General features: G+C 37.1%; 1 protein-coding gene across 2 annotated transcripts in view; it reads right to left on the bottom strand.

The window, feature by feature from the left end:
* Positions 1-23,573, bottom strand: part of mahj (LisH and WD40 domain-containing protein mahjong) — a 490,280-nt gene that overhangs the window by 313,085 nt on the left and 153,622 nt on the right. For both annotated transcript variants that reach the window (XM_090400879.1, XM_090400880.1), the window contains exons 11-12: positions 16,806-16,907; positions 16,430-16,588 (exon numbers count right to left, since the gene is read on the bottom strand). In XM_090400879.1, coding sequence (XP_090257005.1) covers positions 16,430-16,588; positions 16,806-16,907 — 261 coding nt within the window. The remainder of the gene's footprint in view (positions 1-16,429; positions 16,589-16,805; positions 16,908-23,573) is intronic.

Raw genomic sequence — 23,573 nt, 5'->3', positions numbered from 1 at the left:
CTCAGTTGCAATTACTAGGTCAAGCACTCTCTGCCCCCTGGTATTTTCCACTACATGCTGCCGCAGATAGTTGTCCCTTAATAACCGCATAAAATCCAATTCCTTCCTCCCATGTGCCCTCTCCTCTTTCCAGTCGATGTTACCATAATTGAAATCACCCTCCTTCCACTCATATCTTATATTTGCCTATACATACTATCCCCACCATCTATTCCATCACCTGGTCTATAGCAGCACCCAAATGTATATTTTGTTCTGCTAGATTCTATCTCACACCAAACAGCCTCAAATGTGCTCTTTTCTCTATCCTGCAGTTCAACTTCTATACTCCTTGGCTATCATCAATAACACTCCCCCCCCCCTTTTTTTTTTTATTCACCGTGTCACTCCTGAACACACTATACCGGTCGCATTCAATCCCACAAGCTTTATCATCTTCTGTCAGCCATGTTTCACTAATACCAACAACCTGTGGCCTGGAAGTGCCAACCAAGGCCAAAAACTCTTCCTTCTTGTTCCTAATACTACTGGCATTAGTGTACATGAATTTCAGAAGCCCATTAGTCCCACCCCTACTTTGATGCCTTATACTAACTATCCCATTTTGATTTGTTGTCCTTCGTACTCGCTCGGGCATATTATACTCATTTCACACACTCAACTGCCTCCCTAAAGTCTGCATATCTACCCCCCCCTTAATAAATCTAGTTTCCCTGAGTCTGTACACTCAGGGAAACTTCCACATCATTCATCAACACTTTTACACGTCTCGGTACACCAACTCCATTCAAATGTAGCTCATCAATCTTATATAAATCCTTTCGCCCATCGAACTCACTCCACACATCCACAAATTCCACACCACTCTCCATGCATAACCCACGCATAAAGTCATTGGCAATTATGGCCCTCCTTCTAAACACTTCACTGTCATACTGCGGTAAAATACTCACCAACCTAACTCTCTCACTCTTCTCTTTTGCTACTTCAAATAATTCCCTCACATCCTCTATCATTTCCATTTTGTCTTCTTTCAAATCATTTGTTCCTGCCACGATTATCATCTCTTTCACCCTCTGTTTTTGCACTCGAATAGATTCGCTGACATCCTTTATGTTCGCACCCGGCTGGTATGATTTCGTCAAACTCTCAATTATCACACCTCTTAATAGCGAATCCCCATACAGCACTCGTTCCTTCATTTTATTGACGTTTACGAACATTCTATTATTTGTCATCACAGACTTTCGCCGTTTATTAGTCGGTACATTCAGCACGCATTTTTCCATACGGTCCAGTTGCCTTTTTGCTTTGTGTATCACTCAGTGCAAATTTGCGATTTCACAACTTGCATTTATCTCACCATTTTCATTATCAATCAAATCATCCATTCGTTCTGTATTTCTACCCTCATTTACACTTTCAGCGACGCACTCGCACCTATCTGGCACTACCATGCAATTCTCTATCACACCGCCATTTTATACATTCTGACTATCGTTAACGATAACACTCTTGCCACCCGAAACACGCTTGAGATCCTCATTCTACTTACACTTTCTGTACATATTAACTCCACTATCACCATTTAACCAGACTCCCACTGCTCTTCACAAAGCATACATCTCACAGACAGCACATTGCATAAATTCGTTTACATCAAAACTCTTAAACAAACATGGCGACCTGGCCACCTTTTTTTTTTTTTTTTTTTTTTTTTTTTTTTATCGGTGCCATATGTATGCTATCTTATCTTAAAAATAATAATTAAAATAACACAGAAAACACACAAAAATTGCACAGATACACCAAGAAACAAAAGCAAACAATACTACATAAAATTCTAGTAAAATTGCCAATTATAACACAAAATACTACTAATCTTTTCAGGAGCTCTCAAAAGTCGACGATCACATCAGTGCGACGCCTAGCCTCGAACCAACTTTTTTTTTTATTTATGATTCTGTAACACCTGTTGAATAACAACATGGATAAGAAGTGCAATTTGATCTCACTATTTCATCCACTTGGCCAGTAGTGAAGTTAAATGAAATTCCTTCTATCACTATAATCAGATCTAACACTATTGATCTCTAGTTCTTTGGAAGTAATAAGGACAATGTCTCAAAACAGCTCAATAAATTCAGTTTCATTCTTCTCATCAGATTTCGCTGTTACCCAAATGACTGTTCATCATCATCATCAAATTCCTGACATGTACCCTCAAGGGTTGTAAAGGATATGATAAGTACTACATGAAAAATTTACATGATTACTAACTTCCTAACTACCATTTTCCTCTAAATCAGTCTGTTACTTGTCAAGACTCCAACATTATCAGATCTTATATTTCTAATCTTATATCAGATCTTATATCATCTAAGGCATTTTGTTCCATATCAATCGGCCTATATCTTGGTCTTCCTCTGGGTCATTTTCCTGCCAACCTGGCAGAGAACACTTGTTTTGCTAATCTTTCCTCACCCATTCTGTTTAAGTGACCATACCACCTGAGATTAGCTCTGCTAACGCACTCCTGCATGCTGAAAATGTCAAGTTTTTTTTAATATCCTCGTTTTTAATATGATATTGCCAGTGATGCCATCTGTTCACGCTTCCAATCTTTCTCACGATTCTCATATCTGTGGTCTCTAGTCTTTGGTCAAGTGTTTTACTTCTAATCCAGCTCTCAGATCCATAAGTTAAAACTGGTTTGAACACTGTCTTGTATACAGCTAACTTAGTGCTCTGACTAATTTCTCTCTTATTCCATATGAATTCATTCAATTGACTTCCTACCAGCTTTGTTGATTCTGTTGCCTATTTCCATATTTAATTTACCATCTTCACTAAAAATCATGCCTAAGTAGCTGAAATGTTTTACTTGTTCCACAGGTTCCCCGTTCAAAACACAGTTGACATGTTCAACGATCATACCTATTTTCATTATCTTTGTCTTTTTATTGCTGACCTTCATACCATATCTATTACAACAGTTATTCAATTTAGTCAGGGAATCTTGCAAACTTGTAGTGGATTTATTCAGAAGTATAACATCATCCGCATAAAGCAAAGAGCTGACATTAACATCTCCAATTCTGATATCATGTTTAATACCACTTTACTGTTTAATACCACTGAATAACAGAGGGGATAATGTACATCCTTGTCTCACACCAGATTTAACATTAAACCATCTTCCTGTATTTCCTTTAATTCTAACTGCTGACTTGCAACTCAAATAAAAACTACGTATTGCCTGATATAATGCCCCATTAACACCATATAACTATAGCGTATTGAATAGCTTCTCTCTTGGCACCTTGTCATATGCCTTTTCCAGATCAACAAAACTTAAATACATATCTTTCTTATATTCCCATGCTTTCTCAACTATTTGTTATAAAGTGAAGATCTGATCCTGACAGCCTCTATTTGGCCTGAATCCAGCTTGTTCTTCAATAAGCTTTTCTTCCACAATTCTTCTCAACAGTTTCTCAAGTATACTGATATAGTGGTATAAATCTTGCCGAAACACTCAGTAGGGAAATACATCTGTAATTCTCACATTCAGTTTTATTTCCCTTTTTATATATGGGTACTATTAGAGCTCTACTCCAATCATTAGGAATTTGTTCCACTATCCAGGCCTTCTGAAATACAGTGCAGCCATTGTAAGACTTTTATACCACTGTACTTCAGCATTTCTGGTCGATTATATCATCTACTCCTGCTGCCTTTCCACGTTTCAAGCCTTTGATGCTTTTTCTACTTCAAGTATGGATATGTATTCTTGACTGTATGCCTGTTGAGTGTTTTTTACCACTGTGCTATCACTGCTTGTTTCATTTAGCAATTTTTCGAAGTAATTACTCCATACTTCAAGGATACCTTTTTCTCCTGTTTTCATGTCACCTTTATCATCTCTAACTCCTTTTACAGACCTCTTTCCTCCATTTCTAAGCTTCTTCAACAACGTCCAGAATATCTCACCATTTTCTTGATATTTATTTACTATGTTCTTGCCAAAGTCCTCCCATGACTTTTGTTTTAGCTAGTTTTACACAGTGTTTAGTTTACTTACATTTGTCTCTGTATTCTCTAAGAGCAAAAACTGACTTATTCGCCAGGAACTTTTGATATGCTTTCTTCTTTTCCTTCACTGCCTCTTTAACTTCCTGTGTCCACCATGGAGTTCTGATTTTTCTATCCTTGGAGACAACCTCACCACATGCCTCTCTGGATTAATCAATCAGGTTTTTTTCAAGGTTTGCCAATGAATTTCCAAGGTTTGGTTCTTGTTCTCAAAAGCTTTCATTTTTTCTTCTATAATCTTTGTGTATTTTAGTCTACAGTTCACATCTGAGAGCTGCTCAACTTTTATTCGTTTTAAAACTTTCTTACATGTCATTCTTTTCAATATGAAATTCAATTTTATCCTGCTCAAGACTAAATAGTGATCACTTCCAATTTCAAATCCTCTGTACACAATGAGACTTTTCTTATTCCTTGCCTCTTCTCTTTATGTGAATTTGTGCACATTTTTATGTTGGAACATGGTGTTAGTAATAACCAGTCCATGTCCTGAGCAGAAATACAACAGGTATTTGCCATTATTATTAGCTTTGCTCTTTTCTCCAAATTTTCCCAAAATATTTTTGTATGTCTGACAATCACTTCCTACTCTGCTGTTTAGATCCCCAACAAGAACCAACTTTTCCTTTTTCATTGTGTCAATAACTTTCTCTAGAGCCTCAAAAAATTCCTCCACTTCTACCTTAGTAGAGCCTTCTGTGGGACCATAGGCACAAATAAGTCTCATTGTCCAGTTCCCCATTCTGATATTTGCCCATATCACTCTACTTGAGACTGCCTGCCTGCCATTCAAGAAGATTAGCCTCATATTTAGTGTTGAATACTATGGCTACTCCTTCTTTTCCTTGACTGTCATTGCCTGAATATAACATTTTGTATTTATTGCTCAGAGAGAGATCTCACCAGTTTATGTCTTTTTTGTTTCAGTCACCCCTATCATGTCGATCTGGTACTTATCTAATTCCTCAGCTAGCTCCATTTCTTTGCCATTCATGCTTGTTATGTTGATAGTGCCAATCTTTAACTCTGGTGATATTGAGTTCCTCATTATGATTACTCATTTTGCACTAATTATTTTTATTTGGCAATGCATTTTTTTGTCACTAGCAACCAATTCACTAAATCTGTAACAACATCCCACTATATCTTTATCTTTTTAGATTACATCTCACACCAGATTGCTTCAAACTTGCTGCCACATGGAAAACTGTTACTGTTATTGCAGTCATGGGTCTAAACTTTAACTGGATTTAAGTCCTCCAATATCATTAGCAGCACAACCTATCCTCTCTTATCCTGTCTATCCTTTCTAAAACTAAACACCCTTTACACTTGATACCAGATAGTACATCTGCTTCTGATAGATAGGTCTCACTAATGCTTACAATCTGAGGTTACAATCCTGCATATTTTATGTTGCTCTCATACACTAATGGATATTTGCAAACTTATAGTACATTTTGTACTGTGGGTAGGGTAAGGATTTTTTTTCTGTTTTTATCAATTTTATATATATTTTTGTATTTTTTTAAACTTGTTTTTATCATCATCATCAAATTCCTGCCATGTACCCTCAAGGGGTGTACAGGATATGACAGTACTACATGAAAAATATTACATGATTACTAACTTCCTATCTACAATTTTCCTCCAAATCAGTCTGTTACTTGTCAAGACTCAAACATTATCAGATCTTATATTTCTATCGTCTAAGGCACTTTGTATCAATCCACCTACATCTCGGTCTTCCTCTGGGTCGTTTTGCTGCCAACCTGGCAGAAACACTTGTTTTGCTAATCTTTCTTCGCCCATTCTTCAAGTGACCATACCACCTGAGATTAGCTCTGCTAACGCATTCCTGGATGCTGACAATGTCAAGTTCTTTCCCAATATCCTCGTTTTTAATATGATATTGCCATTGATGCCATCTGTTCACACCTACAATCTTTCTCAGGACTCTCATATCTGCAGTCTCTAGTCTTTGGTCAAGTGTTTTACTTCTGACCCAGCTCTCAGGTTCATAAGTTAAAACTGGTTCGAACACTGTCTTGTATACAGCTAATTTAGTGTTCTGACTAATTTCTCTCATATTCCATATGAATTTATTCAATTGACTTCCTACCATACCAGCTTTGTTGATTCTGTTGTCTATTTTCATATTTAATTTACCATCTTCACTAAAAATCGTGACTAAGTAGCTGAAATGTTTTACTTGTTCCGCAGGTTCCCCGTTCACAACACAGTAAACATTTTCAACAATTCTACCTATTTTCATTGTCTTGTCTTTTTCATGCTGACCTTCATACCATATCTATTACAACAGTTATTCAATTTAGTCAGAGAATCTTGCAGACTTGTAGCGGATTTATTTAGAAGTATAACATCATCCGCATAAAGCAAAGAGCTGACATTAACATCTCCAATTTTGATATCATGTTTAATACCACTTTCCTTCATAATGTGATCCATATAGATAATGAATAACAGAGGGGATAATGTACATCCTTGTCTCACACCAGATTTAACATTAAACCATCTTCCTGTACTTCCTTCAATTCTAACTGCTGACTTACAACTCAAATAAAGACTAAGTATAGCTTGATATAATGCCCCATTGACACCATTTAACTGTAGCGTATTGAATAGCTTCTCTCTTGGCACCTTGTCATATGGCTTTTCCAAATCGACAAAACTTAAATACAGATCTCTGTTATATTCCCATGCTTTCTCGACTATTTGTTATAAAGTGAAGATCTGATCCTGACAGCCTCTATTTGGCAGCTTGTTCTTCACCAAGCTTTTCTTCCACAATTCTTCTCAACAGTTTCTCAAGTATACTTGCATAGATCTTCCCAGGAACACTCAGTAAGGAAATACCTCTTTAATTTTCGCATTCAGTTTTATTTCCCTTTTTATATATGGGTACTATGAGAGCTCTACTCCAATCATCGGGAATTCGTCCCTCTGTCCAGGCTTTCTGAACTATGCAGTGCAGCCATTGTAAGACTATTATACCACCATACTTCAGCATTTCTGGTCGAATATCATCTACCCCTGCTGCCTTTCCACATTTCAAGCCTTTGATGCCTTTTTCTACTTCAAGTATGGATATGTATTCCTGACTGCATGCTTGTTGAGGATTTTTTGCCACTGCACTATCACTGCTTGTTTCATTTAGCAGTTTTTCAAAGTAATTACTCCATACTTCAAGGATATCTTTTTCTCCTGTTTTCATGTCACCTTTATCATCTCTAACTCCTTTTACAGCACTCTTTCCTCCATTCCTAAGCTTCTTTAACAACCTCCAGAATATTTTGCCACCTTCTTGATATTTATTTTCTATATTCTTGCCAAAGTCCTCCCATGACTTTTGTTTAGCTAGTTTTACACAGTGTTTAGCATTCTTGCATTTGTCTCTGTATTCTCTAAGAGCACAAGCTGACTTATTTCACAGGAACTTTTGATATGCTTTCTTCTTTTCCTTCACTGCCTCTTTAACTTCCTGTGTCCACTAGGGAGTTCTGATTTTTTTTATCCTTGCAGACAACCTCACCACATGCCTCTCTGGCAGAATCAATCAATGTTTTCTTCAGAGTTCGCCACTGAATCGACAAGGTTTGATTCCTGTTCTCAAACTCTTTCATTTTTTCTTCAATAATCTTTGTGTATTTTAGTCTGCAGTTCACATCCGAGAGCTGCTCAACTTTTATTCAGTTTAAAACTTTCTTACATGTTATTCTTTTCAATATGAAATTCAATTTTATCCTGCTCAAGACTAAATAGTGATCACTTCCAATTTCAAATCCTCTGTACACTCTGGTGTCCTGCACCAGGGAGAAAACATCACTATCAACAATAACATAGTCAATGAGACTTTTCTTATTCCTTACCTCTTCTCTCCATGTGAATTTGTGCACATTTTTATGTTGGAACATGGTGTTAGTAATAACCAGTCCATGTCCTGAGCAGAAATCCAACAGGTATTTGCCATTATTATTTCCTTTGCTCTTTTCTCCAAATTTTCCCAAAATATTTTTGTATGTCTCACAATCATTTCCTACTCTGCTATTTAGATCCCCAACAAGGACCAACTTTTCCTTTTTCATTGTGTCAGTTGCTTTTTTTAGAGCGTCAAAAAATTCCTCCACTTCTACCTTAGTAGAACCTTCTGTGGGACCATAGGCACAAATAAGTCTCATTGTCCAGTTCCCCATTCTGATATTTGCCCATATCACTCTACTTGACACTGCCTGCCATTCAAGAAGATTGGCCTCATTTTGTGTTGAATACTATGGCTACTCCTTCTTTTCCTTGATTGTCATTGCCTGAATATAACATTTTGAATTTATTGCTCAGAAAGATCTTACCAGTTTTGGTCTTTTTTGTTTCAGTCACCCCTATTATGTCGATCTGGTACTTATCTAATTCCTCAGCTAGCTCCATTTCTTTGCCATTCAGGTTCTTAGGTTGATAGTACTGATCTTTAACTCTGGTGATGTTCAGTTGGGGTTTGTTTTCAGATTTATTCCAGTAGCTGACTTTTCGCTGTTCGCCCTGGTTCCCTGACGAAAACAACGGGGGCCTTGTTTAACCGGGCGACGCCCTAGCCGGCATGAAATTTTGTCATGTTGTACCATCATTTTTTATTTTGGTTTAACCAATAAGAGTACAATTTGGTCGGCTAAATCCCAAATTGCCAGCCCATCCTCATTCGTTCAGCATCTAAATAGATACCCAACAGGGTGCACCACGAGAAGGTGAGGATTGAACATTAGGTCAGAAGCTCTGGTCGGTTCTCCGCATTTCTTTAAAGGCTATGTGGATGTCTCCTCTCAGTATACAGCTTTGACCCTTCTAAAGACCAATAATCATTTCCATGATAATGCACATTCCCATTAGTTGTGTTAATGAACATTGTTCTCCCACACACTGAATAAATAAATTCTGAAATGAAATCAGAGATAAGAGTGATAAAATAAAATTAATAAACACAAATCTAATAATGATATATGGATTTTATAAAGAGAAAAATTTTGATCTCATAAAATAGATGAATTGCTCTTAATATCCTAAATTTATTAGGGTTAATAATAAGAATTTTCAACCAATATATATTTTAAAATTTATGCTTAAAGACCACAAATCACATTTAATGAGCCTATTCATATTTAAAGAATGCATCATCATCATCATCAAATTCCTGCCATGTACCCTCTAGGGGGTGTACAGGATATGATAGTACTACATGAAAAAAAATTTACATCATTACTAACTTCCTATCTACAATTTTCCTCCAATCAGTCTGTTACTTGTCAAGACTCAAACATTATCAACCCAGAGGAAGACCTATATCTTGGTCTTCCTCTGGGTTGTTTTCCTGCCAACCTGGCAGAGAACATTTGTTTTGCTAATCTTTCTTCGCCGCCCATTCTGTTTAAGTGACCATACCACCTGAGATTAGCTCTGCTAACGCATTCCTGGATGCTGACAATGTCAAGTTCTTTTCTAATATCCTCATTTTTCATATGATATTGCCATTGATGCCATCTGTTCACGCTTCTAATCTTTCTCAGGACTCTCATATCTGCGGTCTCTAGTCTTTGGTCAAGTATGTTACTTCTGACCCAGCTCTCAGATCCATAAGTTAAAACTGGTTTGAACACTGTCTTGTATACAGCTAATTTAGTGTTCCGACTAATTTCTCTCTTATTCCATATGAATTTATTCAATTGACTTCCCACCATACCAGCTTTGTTCCACAGGTTCTCCATTCACAACACAGTTGACATTTTCAATGATTCTGCCTATTTTCATTGTCTTTGTCTTTTTATTGCTGACCTTCATACCATATCTATTACAACAGTTATTCAATTTAGTCAGAGAATCCTGCAGACGTGTAGCAGATTTATTTAGAAGTATAACATAATGTGCATAAAGCAATTATGCGGATGATGTTATCTAATTCCTCAGCTAGCTCCATTTCTTTGCCATTCAGGCTTCTTATGTTGATAGTACCGATCTTTAACTCTGGTGATGTTGAGTTAGGGCGTGTTTTCAGATTTGTTCCAGTAGCTGACTTTTCGCTGTTTGCCCTGGTTTCCTGGCAAAAACAACGGGGGCCTTGTTTAACCGGGCGACGCCCCAGCCGGCATGAAATTTTGTCGTGTTGTACCATCATTTTTTATTTTGGTTTAACCAATAAGAATACAATTTGGTCAGCTAAATCCCAAATTGGCAGCCCATCCTCGTTCGTTCAGTATCCAAGTAGATACCCAACAGGGTGCACCACGAGAAGGTGAGGATTGGACATTAGGTCAGAAGCCATGGTCGGTTCTCCGCATTCCTTGAAAGGCTATGTGGAGGTCTCCTCTCAGTTATACAGCTTTGACCCTTAAAGAATGCTTCTATAATAAAAATGGGTTTTTCATTAAGTAATTGATTTTATTATTATTATTATTACCTGACACCTCCAGGGAGTCCAAAGACTTATTGAGAGAGGACACCTACTCTACAACTCTCCACCAGTGATCCCCAACTATACCAACGCCATCTACCACCAGTATTTTCACAGACAATCACAAACATCCATGCCTGCGGTGAGATTCGAACCTGCAGCCTTTTGGCTGGAGAGTGGATATGCTAACCATTTGGCCAACCTGCTGGCACCTAGTTGGCCGACTGGTGTTTAGTGGTTTTTTACTACCATTCATGAGAGCTAAGAGTTAGATAATCTTGCTGTAGAGATCAAGCTTCTTTAGGCATTTCATAAGTAGGACAGGCAGTGATATTACATCAGGTGATGAAATCTCCCACATAAATGCAGAAACTATATACATGTCATCTGCATTCTTTCAAAATTAATGTAGTCAAGTCTTCAGTAAACAAGGTCTGGAAGTTTTCTGACAAATTTCTCCCCATCATAATATATATATATATATATATATATATATGCATGTGCACATGCACCAAGTTTAGATCGTGGTTAATATGCATACTTAATTACGCAGATTTTGTTGACTTCATCCTCTTAGATATTTAAGTGGATTTTGCTTTATAACACTTATTTCAAGACACTATAAATAATACACAATAACTAGATTTTCATTCTATGATGTGGTAAATGGATTCTCCCTCTCCCCAATGGTAAACAAAGGAAAATGATTAGGTTTTTTTTTTTTTTTAATTTTTGAGGGTACACTATTGAAATCGTTATATTTTCCCACCTAAAACATATGATCAAATGTTTAAAAAAAAATAAAATATTGGAGAGGAGTGATCAAAATTTAAATATGTTTATATTGGGCATATAAACATATTTAAGAAAATAAATATATTTTATTAAAATATGTTTATTTAATAAAATTTAATTTAAATTTATAAAATAAAATTTATTTAATAAAATAAATGTTTATATTTACTTCTCTGGGGCTCACTTTACTGAGTATGGGCGTGGCAAACCCGTGGTACCTGATGCTGGACCATGCCTTACTTCATGTAATATACATCTGTTATATTACCTGTAGACTGGTCCCGCCTCTTCCTCCCTTGCTTCTTTCTTTCCTCTCTTCTTGCTCCTTCCCCCGAATGCTATTAGTGTATTCGAGGGGAATCTTTCCTATTTTGCTGTGTCATTTCATCTTGTGCTAACAGGACATTATCAAACACTGTAACATGATCAGGCCATCAAAAAATGTTCATACCGCATCATCCGTCGCACAGGTTACCAAGGGACGCGTTCGGGTTTTAGGCAGAGGGACCCGTTCGAAAAATATGTTACAGTCTCCCTTAGACACCACTTCTCAGCACTCTGCTAGAGGAAACTCCATCAATGGGCTTGCTACCCGTTTGGCAAAGTGTTTAGGGGCTGCGCAAAGAAATGGTTCTGCAAAAGGACGGAAATGGCAATGACAATGGCACCAAACTATGGCTTTAGGCAACTGGAACATCTTCTCTCTGACAGAGGAGTTAGAACTGGTCGAGGAAGCCAAGCGCAACCGGCTAGACTTAGTCTGGCTTTCTTCGACCAGGAGGAGAGGCTCTGGAACTGTCGACCTGGATAAGGGGTGGAAGCTCTACTACTCTGGTGTGAGCCCGACAATGTCTGCTCAGGCAGGTGTGGGGATACTCACAAGCCCCCAGCTGTCAGACTGTGTTGCTGAGTGGATCCCATTGGGAGACGGGTATGTGTGTTAAGGCTTCAGATGAAAAACCATGATTTGGCTGTGGTGCAAGCCTATGCACCTAATCTGGAATCAGAATACTCTGCCTTCCTAGAGGAAGTGGATGCTGCTTTTGACAGGGTGGCAGACATGGAATCAGTCCTGCTAATGGGTGACTTCAATGAACATGTTGGAACAGATGACCAGACATGGAGGGGGTGTGGTTGGGAGGAACGGTGCCCCTGACCTTAACGTGAATGGATTGAAATTATTGGACTTCTGCTGTACTAACAGCTTGTCCATAATGAATACCTTCTTCCAGCACCGAGAAGTCCATAAGTATACCTGGTACAGGGATACACTAGAACAAAGGTCTCTGATTGACTTCTTTATAGTTTCAGCAGACCTATTTTCCTCAGTGTTGGACGTTCGTGTGAGAAGAGGGGGGGGCAGAACTGTCAAGTGACCACCACCTTCTTGTGTGCACTCTACAGCTTCAGAAACCAGATGCTACCATCAACGCTGGTAGGCCTAAGAAGCTATACCGTGTGAAATGGGAGACATTGGAAAATGAGGCTGTGAGGAAGAATTTTGCAGATGACATTTCCTCCAGGTTCAAAGAGATTCCCAAGCATACTGCAGATGTTGAGGAGGAGTGGAAGCTGTTCAGAACAGCTGTCACTGCCTCTGCACTCTCATGCTGTGGCAGAAAGTGGCTCAGTGTAGCAACGGGCAGTGAGAAAAGGACACCTTGGTGGAACCAAGAAGTCCAAAAAACTGTCCGGGCAAAAAAGGAGTCCTACCTAATATGGCTTAGAGTCAGGTCACCTGAGATGCGTTTGCGGTATGCTGAGGAAAGAAGAGCTGCTGCTGAGGCAGTAAAGACAGCAAAGCCAGAAGGCTTGGGAATCCTTTGGAGAAAGATTAGACTCATCCTATGCAAATGCAAACAAAGTATTCTGGCAGACCATCCGCTGCCTTCGAGGGAGGAAATCGTGCACAGCAAGGGCAATTAAGGCCTCTGATGGTGCACTTTTAACAACCGAGAAGGATATCCTCCACAGATGGAGGGAATACTTTTAGAGCCTTCTTAACCTGGGTGGCCCAGCAGTTGTTGACATCCAAGAGGTGCAGATTGGGACAATGACTAGTCTCACAGCAGAAGAGGTCTATTTAGCAATAAAATCGCTAAAATCGGGCAAGGCTGCTGGTGATGATGAAATTCGGCCCCAAATGCTAAAAGTCTTAAATCGAGATGGTATTCTCTGGCTGACTCGAGTGTGTCAGGCTGCTTGGATATCTGGGCGAGCACCAAAGCAATGGCAGAGACAGGCATAATAATACCAGTCTTTAAGAAGGGAGAACAGAAGGATTGCAGTAACTATCGTGGCATCTCTCGGCTCAGCCTGCCTGGGAAAGTGTATGCTAAGTGCTTGGAAAGACGGTGCAGGAGCATAGTTGAGTGAAAGTTCCAGGAAGAACAATGTGGCTTTCATCCTGGTAGAAGCACAACTGACCAAATCTTCACTTTAAGGCAAGTCTTTGAGAAATCTTGGGAAGATGCCAAGAATGTCTACACATGTTTTGTGGACTTGGAGAAGGCATATGACCGGGTTCCTCGGGATAAGCTTTGGCAAGTAGTACAGGAGTATGGAGTGGATGGCCAACTATTAGCTGCCATGAAGCCCCTATATGAATGCCCTGAGTTTTGTGTCAGGGTAAACAGCACCAAGGGTGTGTTCTGTCACCCCTCCTTTTCATAATATTTATGGACTGAATTGATAGGCACAGCTGAGGCAATGAGTGTGTCAGAATTGGAAGATGTAGCATTGGACGTCTGCTTTTTGCAGATGACCTAGTTCTGCTTAGCTCTTCCACAGATGACCTCCAGCGGACCCTGGATAGGTTTGTAGCTGTTTGTGGAGATGCCAGAATGAAGATCAGTGTGGCCAAAACTGAAACATTTGTGGTCTCGAGACAACCATCCCAGTGCACTCTAAATGTAAGTGGAGTCCCAATGAGGGAGGTGGAGAAGTTTAAATACCTTGGGTCCATATTCACGAATGATGGAAAATGGGACATAGAGCTAGATACTTGAATTGGCTTAGCAAGCTCAATATTGCGGGAGCTTGGCCGTTCGGTAGTATTGAAGTGGGAGTTAAGCCAGAAGGCAAAGCTGGCTGTCTTCAATACAGTCTATGTCCCCATCCTCACCTATGGTCATGAGAGTTGGGTAATGACTGAAAGAATGCGGACACGAATCCAAGCGGCTGAAATGAGGTTCGGTTCCTTCGAGTGGTTGCGGGGATGACAAGACTCAACAGAGTCAGAAGCTCTGCAATTCGGGAAACCCTCAATACTCAACCGCTGCTTCTCCGTGTTGAGAGATCACAGTTACGTTGGTATGGGCACCTGGTCAGAATGCCACAAGAGAGGCTCCCTCAGCAGGCCCTCTTTGCCAAGCCAGAGCGGTGGGAGGCCACGTGGAAGGCCAAGGACTCGCTGGATAGATTATATCGAAAACCTTGGGTGGACATGTTTGGTAATCCTACCAGAACACCTGAGCTTGGTGGCAGAGGATTGTCACCATTGGAAGTTCCTCTTGCAGCTGTTGCCCCCACAACCCAATTAGGAAAGGTGGGCCTTGAAGATGTATGTATGTATGTATGTATATTGGGCATATAGACAAGTGTATTAATAACCAGAGATTTAAAACATTGTGACTTTCCCCAAAGTAAACTCCCTTACAATACTTAGAAGAGCTTGAATTCCACCATTCATAATAGTGCAGAACAACAAAGATAAAATAGTAACAGAAAAGCAGCACTCTCTTCAGTAAAGCAAGCTGATAAGAGTAAGTGCAAAAATAAACCTGGTTGTAGTGTTTGTTGGAATACAAAATGTTTTTGTAATTTTTATTTTCTTATGATTCTTAAAAATAAAATGAAATAAAAAATTCTTACAAATAAAAATAAAAGCAAAGAGTTGAGGAAGCATTTGATTTACAACACAAATTTCTATTCATATTATATAAATCCTCTCTATAGGAATGCAATTTGGATAAATGGTCTCAATCACAAATTTTAAATGATACTTGTTACATAAAGTAAATACTTAGCTTAAATTTTAGCTTAAAAAGACCTAAGATTAGATATTTGGAATATCCACTTTTACCACGAGTTGCCTTGGACTTGCACTATTTGCAGGCACAAACTTGACTTTCTTGTCTGTTTGCTTACTTGGGAAATAGGATTAAAAACCAAGTTTATATAAAATTACTTCGTATCTTGAATACATAATATACCCAAGTTAAAAAACTTTCTACATGTAATTTGTCTGTTGGTAGACCAATCACACATATCATATACACAGATGATCAAGTAGTTAAAACATATAACAAATCATATTTCCAATACCAGCTGGTGAAATCACAAGTAACCTACAGAAATTATTACTATAAATTCAAATAAAACAAAGATAATGAAAATTGAAATACACCCAGAAGATATACAGGGTGTATCTTCTGGGTGTCTTCAGAGGACAAGTTAATGGTTAATTACTTAGGAGCATATTTAAATGACATAACAAAAAAATAAAACATACTCTCCACAGCATAATCAGCAACAAATAAACTTAACCAAATTTGGAAAAGCAATAAAATCCCTCTAACTCTAAAAAATAAAATTATATAAAAGTATAATACTACCAACAACTCTCTATGGAGCAGAAACTTGGACCATAAAAAAAAAAGAAGCAGAAAGGAAACCATTAACTTTTGAAATGAAATGCTTCAAGAAAATAAACAGAACTTACTGGATAGAACCTAAAGCCTAATGCTGCAATTTCAATATCCCTAAATCAATAATTCTTAACACAGTTAAAAAAGCATCAGCTCCATTCATTTGGCCACACTGAGTGAATGGAACTGGACAGACTTTCTTGTCCAGTGTTTGAGGGCACTATGGAGGGTACAAGACCTAGGGAAAGACTAAAATTGACATGGCAAAAAGCTTTAGAAGTGTATTGGCTGGCATATGAAAGAGCTTGCATTGGACAACAAAGATGGAAGACTATTATCCATGAGGGGGCTCAACTGGTCTTTGGTACAGAAGAGAAAAAGAAGAATATGTCTCTTATTATATACAGTAGACCAGAAATTGTAATTTGATACTTACTCTCTCCATGGCATCTTCACTGTAAGCTAGGTAATACAGACATATAGATACACCAGTTGCTGCCACAGATGGTCTATATACTTGTAAAAGCTGCTGAAGGCCACCTACAGTTATAAATTCAATCGCAAACTTCTTGTGACACAATAATGCAGCAAGATACTAAAAATAAATAATAAAGAGGAAGTTATTTTTATTGATTTCAGATAATTTCCAAAAATGTTCAAAACAAATTAATCTTAAATAAATGTAATAAAATATAGCAAGCTCCTTCACTCAATATATCACTCAAAGAACATTTTATATGATTAGTAATTATAAATATCATGTGAGGGTGTGTTCATGAAATAGTATAAAATAGTAAAATATAAATTCTCACCTTTAGTGCCTCAAAGGCTAGTCTTACATCGTGATTTTCCTTCAAATTCACATATTGAAGAATAAGTGACAATGCATTATGTTCAAATACAATACTCAACAGCTGAAAGGGAAAAAAATAATGATATTAAAGATTTATTTTCTAAGAAAATTTAAACACAATTCTAAAGTTATGTAAACTAGGAGTTAACAGGAACCTTCTTATAAGGTATAAAAACTGGATTAAATTCTTTAAAACAATGCAAATTAAGTGCTCTTAGAATCCAGACACCTTAATACCAATAATCCACAAAATTTTCCATATAACACAGAATTTTCACTATACAGTAATTATTTTATATATTTTATTATGATCATAGAATTGACTCTCACTGTGATATCCATCATTACAGTGAATTGATGCACTGTAACCAAGCCTTTTTAGTGGTAGTACATCACTGTGAAAGTCAAGAGCGATTTTGCTTAAAAAAATTTAGTATGACAGTCACTGAGATTGAAACATACAAAATATGACACACAGCTTTGCTATAATGAATGGGTAGATTCTTCATCATGGTAAATGAGGTAAACATTAGAAGTTAAATACAAGAATTTTAAAATTCTCAGATAAACCATTTGAATGTTAACAATCAAAGAATGATGAGTCAGTGATGTGTCACAACAAGTATCAGTCTTCAGGATTTGTTGAAGTTTATTATTAGAAAAGTTAAACTCATTAATGTTTAAAAAGCATCTCTTTTTTAGCCACTTCACCTTTTTGAAACAATGTAGAAACAACCAAATTATTCCAAGGCTTTCAGAAATTAAACATGTTCAATAAAAAAAAATAATTTACTAAAATAAAGAGTCAAAAGGCTTCACTTCAGTGGTGCAAAATTATATAAATTAAGTGGATATTAAATCCAACATCATTTTAAAGCTGAATACAGAAACTATAAAAGTTTCATGCGAAAATTGACCAGAGAGCTTGCAGGAATACACTTGCCACCATACTACAAGTTGCCCTAGCTGAACCTTATAGGAAGCACACTCAAAGTGCCCGTATATTCACCTCCTATTGGAGATGTTGATAGTGTGAAGGTTATATTTTATTAGTATTTTAGCTATCTTTTCAGATGAAACTCAGATATAAGGAATAGGAATTGTTTTCTATCTATTAGGTGGGAGCTGTAGCCATTGGAGAAAAAACGCTACTTATCTCCCACTTCCCCCCCCCTCCCTCCCCAAACGCACCAGAATGAAACAACACTATTCCTATTCCATATGTCTGAGGTAGTATAGCTGAAAAGATAGCCAGAATACTAATAAAATTTAACCTTCACACCACATTCAAACTGCATGTCAAATTAGCAACTTTGATCTGCAATCCTAAAGACAAACTCCATCCTCCACCACATCCTGGAGTGTATGAAGTTCTCTGTGACTTAGCATACTATGGACAAACAGAAAGATCTGATAATATCCACCTTGGAGAACATAAATATATTCACTACCATTATTATGGCAAGTCAAGACTGGCAGACCACGCTTGGACCCCCCCCCCCCCCTTTACATAGGATTAGATGAAAGAAAACCAGTGTGCTCATATAGAAGTTGTTTAAGGTCAGGGACACTATTTTTAGAGTGAGCAATGGCTATGAAGCATTCTTTTAATTTTAATACAGCTGCATTAAAATAGGTATAATTTACACCTTAAAAAAATGAGCTGTTTTCATTTTAAAAGATGAAAATAGACAGAAAAAAAAAAACTTGCACTGAGCAGAAACTAAAGTTTTTTTTTTTTTTAGTTTCTGCTCAGCCAGTATATCCTTAAGGATATTCAAGAAGCACAGTGCAAAAAATACTATTTTCTAATCCTCCTCCACAGCAAAATCCTGATATTCATTATAGAGACTTCATTCTCAATACATTCACTGGTAATCACTCCATCAAAATTGATAGTTCATTTAAAAGTCATAACAGAGTTGTATATAAGCCAATACATAGCCTCCTTTGACCTCCAAAATACAGTATCAAAGCAGATATGCTATTTCAGATTTAAGTTTTTACATTCTCTCAAATCCTTTCATCCAAAAATTCTATAAACATTCTGAATGTTTACAGAATTAATTCCTTGTTCCTTAAATAGAAGGTAGACTTGAAGAGGTTTTAAAATAAAGGAGGACATCTCAGCAATGACAAGCAAAAGAAAATGGGAAAAAATCAGGATTGCTTATCATGACATTTCCATTATGTTCAAGACTGCTGCATTTTTAATCAATATAAAGGTAGACAAAGCAATTAGAGGATGGATCCTACTGCCAGATGGTCTTAAACTACCAAAGAGAAATAGATGTGCATTAAGCCTGTTATTGAGAACTTTAGGAAGAGAGGAAAGAAGCCACTGTTCAATCATCTCTTGATAATTTCATATGGAAGATTAAATAACCAAATTAAACATTTTTCCCTTCTATTTCCTCATACTAATTGTACATTATTATATATTACTTTGTATTAATAATTATATACTGAAATGCAATTCGTGTGTGCATCCTATGAATGAAACTAACAGAAATAATTCCCATGATGAAAGTTTAATGGAGTGAAACAAGCATTAGAAAATGATTAAAAGGTATTTAATGTTTCCATTATTTCATCTCAGTTACAGAGACATTGTCAGAGAGTACAAAATGAGACTTTAACACGCACACGCACAAATTAGATTTCAGTATATAATTATTAATACAAAGTAATACAATAAAGTACAATTAGTATGAGGAAATAGGGAGGGAAAAATGTTTAATTTGGCCATCAATTTTCCATATGAAATTATTAAGAGATGACTCTTTTTCCAATTGATTCTGTGAGCTGTAACCAAAGCATGGTTAGCAAAGCCTTGCTGACCATGCTTTGGATACAGCTCACAGAATCAATTGGAAAAAGACCATCATGCTCTATCACAGTAAATTCAGAAGAGAAAGACTATTTTTAGAATCTGCTGCTACTCTTAAAAATCAATGTAATTTAAATAAATATGATTGCATAAAACTTTCAAAAATATAGGTAACATTAATACTTCAAGATCCCAGTTTACATCCTAGGCTGCCAACAGGTGTCCACAGATGTCACCCCACCTAATTAGGATAGTTTTTCATCCAGGTTTTAGTTGTGCTGTGTGTGTGTGTGTGTTACAAGTCTTATTTTGTACTCCCTGACAATGTCTCTGTAACTGAGATGAAATACTGGAACAATAAATACTACTTTTAATCATTTCCTACTGCTGTTTCACTCCATTAAACTTTTATCATGAGTTTTTCCTAGCATTTAAGCCTGAACACAGGGATAACAGAAATGATCTTTAAAAGTAGTGCATTAACAAGATACAACAGATACAGTATGTGTATGCAGTTAATACACTACTGTATAAACAAACATGTAAGTAATAGGGTGCAATTGACAGGTGAGGGTGGGGTAAATCTGACTTATTAAAATTAAAGTCTCATAAAGTTTGCGAAACATAGGTCATATGCAAGTCAAGGCCTGTCTGCCATCACCTCTTTTCTCTCTATGTGAATAGCACTTTGTCTCCAAATTATAGGATACTTTGGTTTTACTGCCAGTTTTGCTTCAAAGACCTGTTTCTGATAATCCTTCATTTTCTTTAAGTAATCATATATCTTATATTAACTCTGCATTCACATCCTTGCAAAGATCACCATCATCAACAAATGACTGACATGTACCCTCAGGGAGAGAAGAGGATATCGCAACATTAATAAATAAAAATAATCCACTACAACACACTGAATAACCATAGAGAGAGAGAGTCCTGGTTATACAACTGCAAAGGGCAGAAGATAGACTATAGATGATAATTAAAGAAGTAGGGTTTTAAGCAAGACCAAATCATATACATGTAAAATGTTAAGAGCAACCATGGTTTTCCAAAACATTTCCCAGTAAGTACATAATATTGGCCAGGATATCTGTTTCAGAGCAAGAGTGGCAGAATCTTTATTGGCAATCATAATTAAATAATGGTTCTCCGGGTAGTGCAGATGCTGGCTACTGATGGCCTCCACCATGGCTTTCATAAACACTGAAGTAATAATAGTTCTGGTGGGACGATTTTTACCCCCCCCCGCAACTTTTTTTTTCCCTTTGAGATAGGGTTGCATATAAGCTGGCTTCTTGCACTAGACTAATTCTGTGTTTTTTTTTTTCAATTTTATATTGATCCCATACACAAGACTGTTCCAGATGACAGAAGTGGGTGGAATAAAGAGGAAAAATAGAAGCAAGTTCAGTGTGTGTTTGCAGTTGCACAGTAAAGGGATGCCGGGCACCTGCTACTCTTGTATTAACAGGTGCAACAGATAATGGAGAAATGATGGTTACCAATTCACTAGAGCAGTGAGTAGGTGTCCAGTAGTGGGTAATATAGAAGAGATAGAGTGCTGAAACACTGCACCAGTGAGACAGAGGTTGAAGTAAATCTGTAAGAGGGGAAACATCTATGGGTCTAATTTCTTGCCCCTGGTCAGCATCAAGGATTTTAAGGGAAGTTTTAGGTGCACCATCCCAAACATGGGTGGAGTTGGGATTTATATATAGTTAAGTAGTTAACTATATATAGTTAAGCACTTGAACAAAAGAAAATGCCAAGTTTCTTGGATGCTGAGGTGTGATGTGTTCATGCCAGGAAGGACTAGGTGTAAACATGGCTTCAAGCAAGGAAATTTGATCTTGTCTGGTGATTTGTGTATTATTAAGGGCAAGGATAGGTGAACTGGGATCTCTTTTGTGTGAGAAAAGGCAAGACTGCATTTTGGTGGCACTGAATATGACAAGGTTGTTCTCGCCCCATTGAAGAATAACATGTAAATTTAAGGCACTACTTGTAGATGGATCTTGTAGCCTGGGATGTCAGAGTACTGCATGGTTTGTCAAATGAGTAGGATTAATGGAGAGTACTATCATCTGCAAAGCTGTGGATAGGATTAGTGGTTATTGTGACCAAGTCATTTATGTACAATAGAAAGAGAGTAGGTGATAGGACAGAGCATCAATCCTACTCATTTGACAAACCATGCAGTACTCTGACATCCTAGGCTACAAGATCCATCTACAAGTAGTGCCTTAAATATTGATTTACATGATCAGCTGTGGATCTTGAATGGTGGAATTGTACTGGTGGTCACTGATTAATGGGTGGGTCTCTAAGTAGTGGAGGAGTTAACTATTGATGACTTTCTCCATTATTTTGGAGAGAACAGAGGTGATAGCAATTGATCGGTAGTTTGACGGTAGACTTCTACCGCCCTTTTTTGGGATAGGGTGGATATGTGACTGCTTCTATGCATTGAGATAAGTACTGTTGGATCCTACTTCTTCTCAATCTATACTTTGGATCCGATATATAGTTATTAAGATGTTCTTAACTAGTTGATAGGTTGCAAGTTGATTTCTAATTCAAATATAAAGAAAATTTATATTTAAAGACTGCGCCACTTTATATCTGAATTAGTTCAAGAATTGAAGAAAAACCAGCTCTGAACTACCTTTCCTTTATATGTTGTTATTATATATACTGGCCGAGTATATCTGACTTACTTAATTTAACCGCTTTGGTTCGAATATTTTATGAATGGTGCAGTAAAAGAGATTCAGGCAATATACAACTTTTGATTAACAAAAACAATTTAATTTTAGAATCACAAATTTTACACTTAAGTTCAAATCAGTAATTAAGATATCATAAACATTTTAGCTTCTCTGATAAGTACAATCATACAAACTCAGACAATGGTAAATCTGTTATCTCTAGTACAGTCTTCACACAGTTCTTTTTAACAATTTAATAAAGTTCCTTACTGATCACTCACAACAATATCTCATAGTTCTTTAAGTTTCAAATACAATAAAATTGCAGTAACACCTCTTCACAAACAAACACTTTTAATTTTACACTTCAGCTAATTCTCTGCAATAGTTACTGTTAGTATAAGGAAATTCTAGGATGAAACTCACACACTTCTCTCTATAGAAGTATTGAAGGTTGGAATAATCTTACTGATAATCTTTTTTCTTCATCTACTTATACGTAAACACTTTTTATAACTGTAAACACTTAAACAGTATACAGCTCATTAAATAAATCTTCTAAGCAATAACTGAATTAATCATCGGTCACTATTCACATAAACAAACGTTCTTGCATGAAGTACTACTGATCACTCATGAATTAAGGCAACACACAATAATTCTTAACTTGAGGTTTTATATGCACAGTTGTTCATTCTTCCTGCATTCAATTAATTCTTTAGTCACTATAATTCTAAACACAGCTATCCTTAAACTTCAACTTTACAGCCTCTACTATTCTCTAGTAACTCTGTGCTTTATTTCAAGATTCTGTGTGTCCTTGAAAGGTCGGCGCTGAAACTAAATCTCAACTCAAGTATCGCTAGTCTATTTAATAGTCTCTCAGCTGTTTTCCGTAGCTATAATTGTTATTCTACAACTTATTAGCTAACTGCTTCTCGACTAGTAGACTTAAATTAGCTGCTTGCTGACTCTCTAATATCTCACTCTGATTTCCCGAATGCTGAATGCTCCGATTCCAACCGAATGCCAATCTCTCTTTTTTTTCTCTCCCTCGACTATATTTGCAGCGTTCATCGCTTATATATCCGTTCTTACCACCTAAATTGTTCTCGTGATCTCTTTAACTAAAACTCTTTTCAATAAACCTTCTCCCACGTACTGTTCCAAACTCATGCTCGCTCAC

This window comes from Typopeltis vanoorti, chromosome 11 (genome assembly GCF_054136105.1).
Source record: "Typopeltis vanoorti isolate ZY-2024b chromosome 11, IOZ_Tvanoo_1.0, whole genome shotgun sequence".
NCBI classification, from domain to species: domain Eukaryota; kingdom Metazoa; phylum Arthropoda; class Arachnida; order Uropygi; family Thelyphonidae; genus Typopeltis; species Typopeltis vanoorti.
Note: the sequence above shows the minus strand (reverse complement) of the source record. Positions and strands in the feature narration are given on the sequence as shown.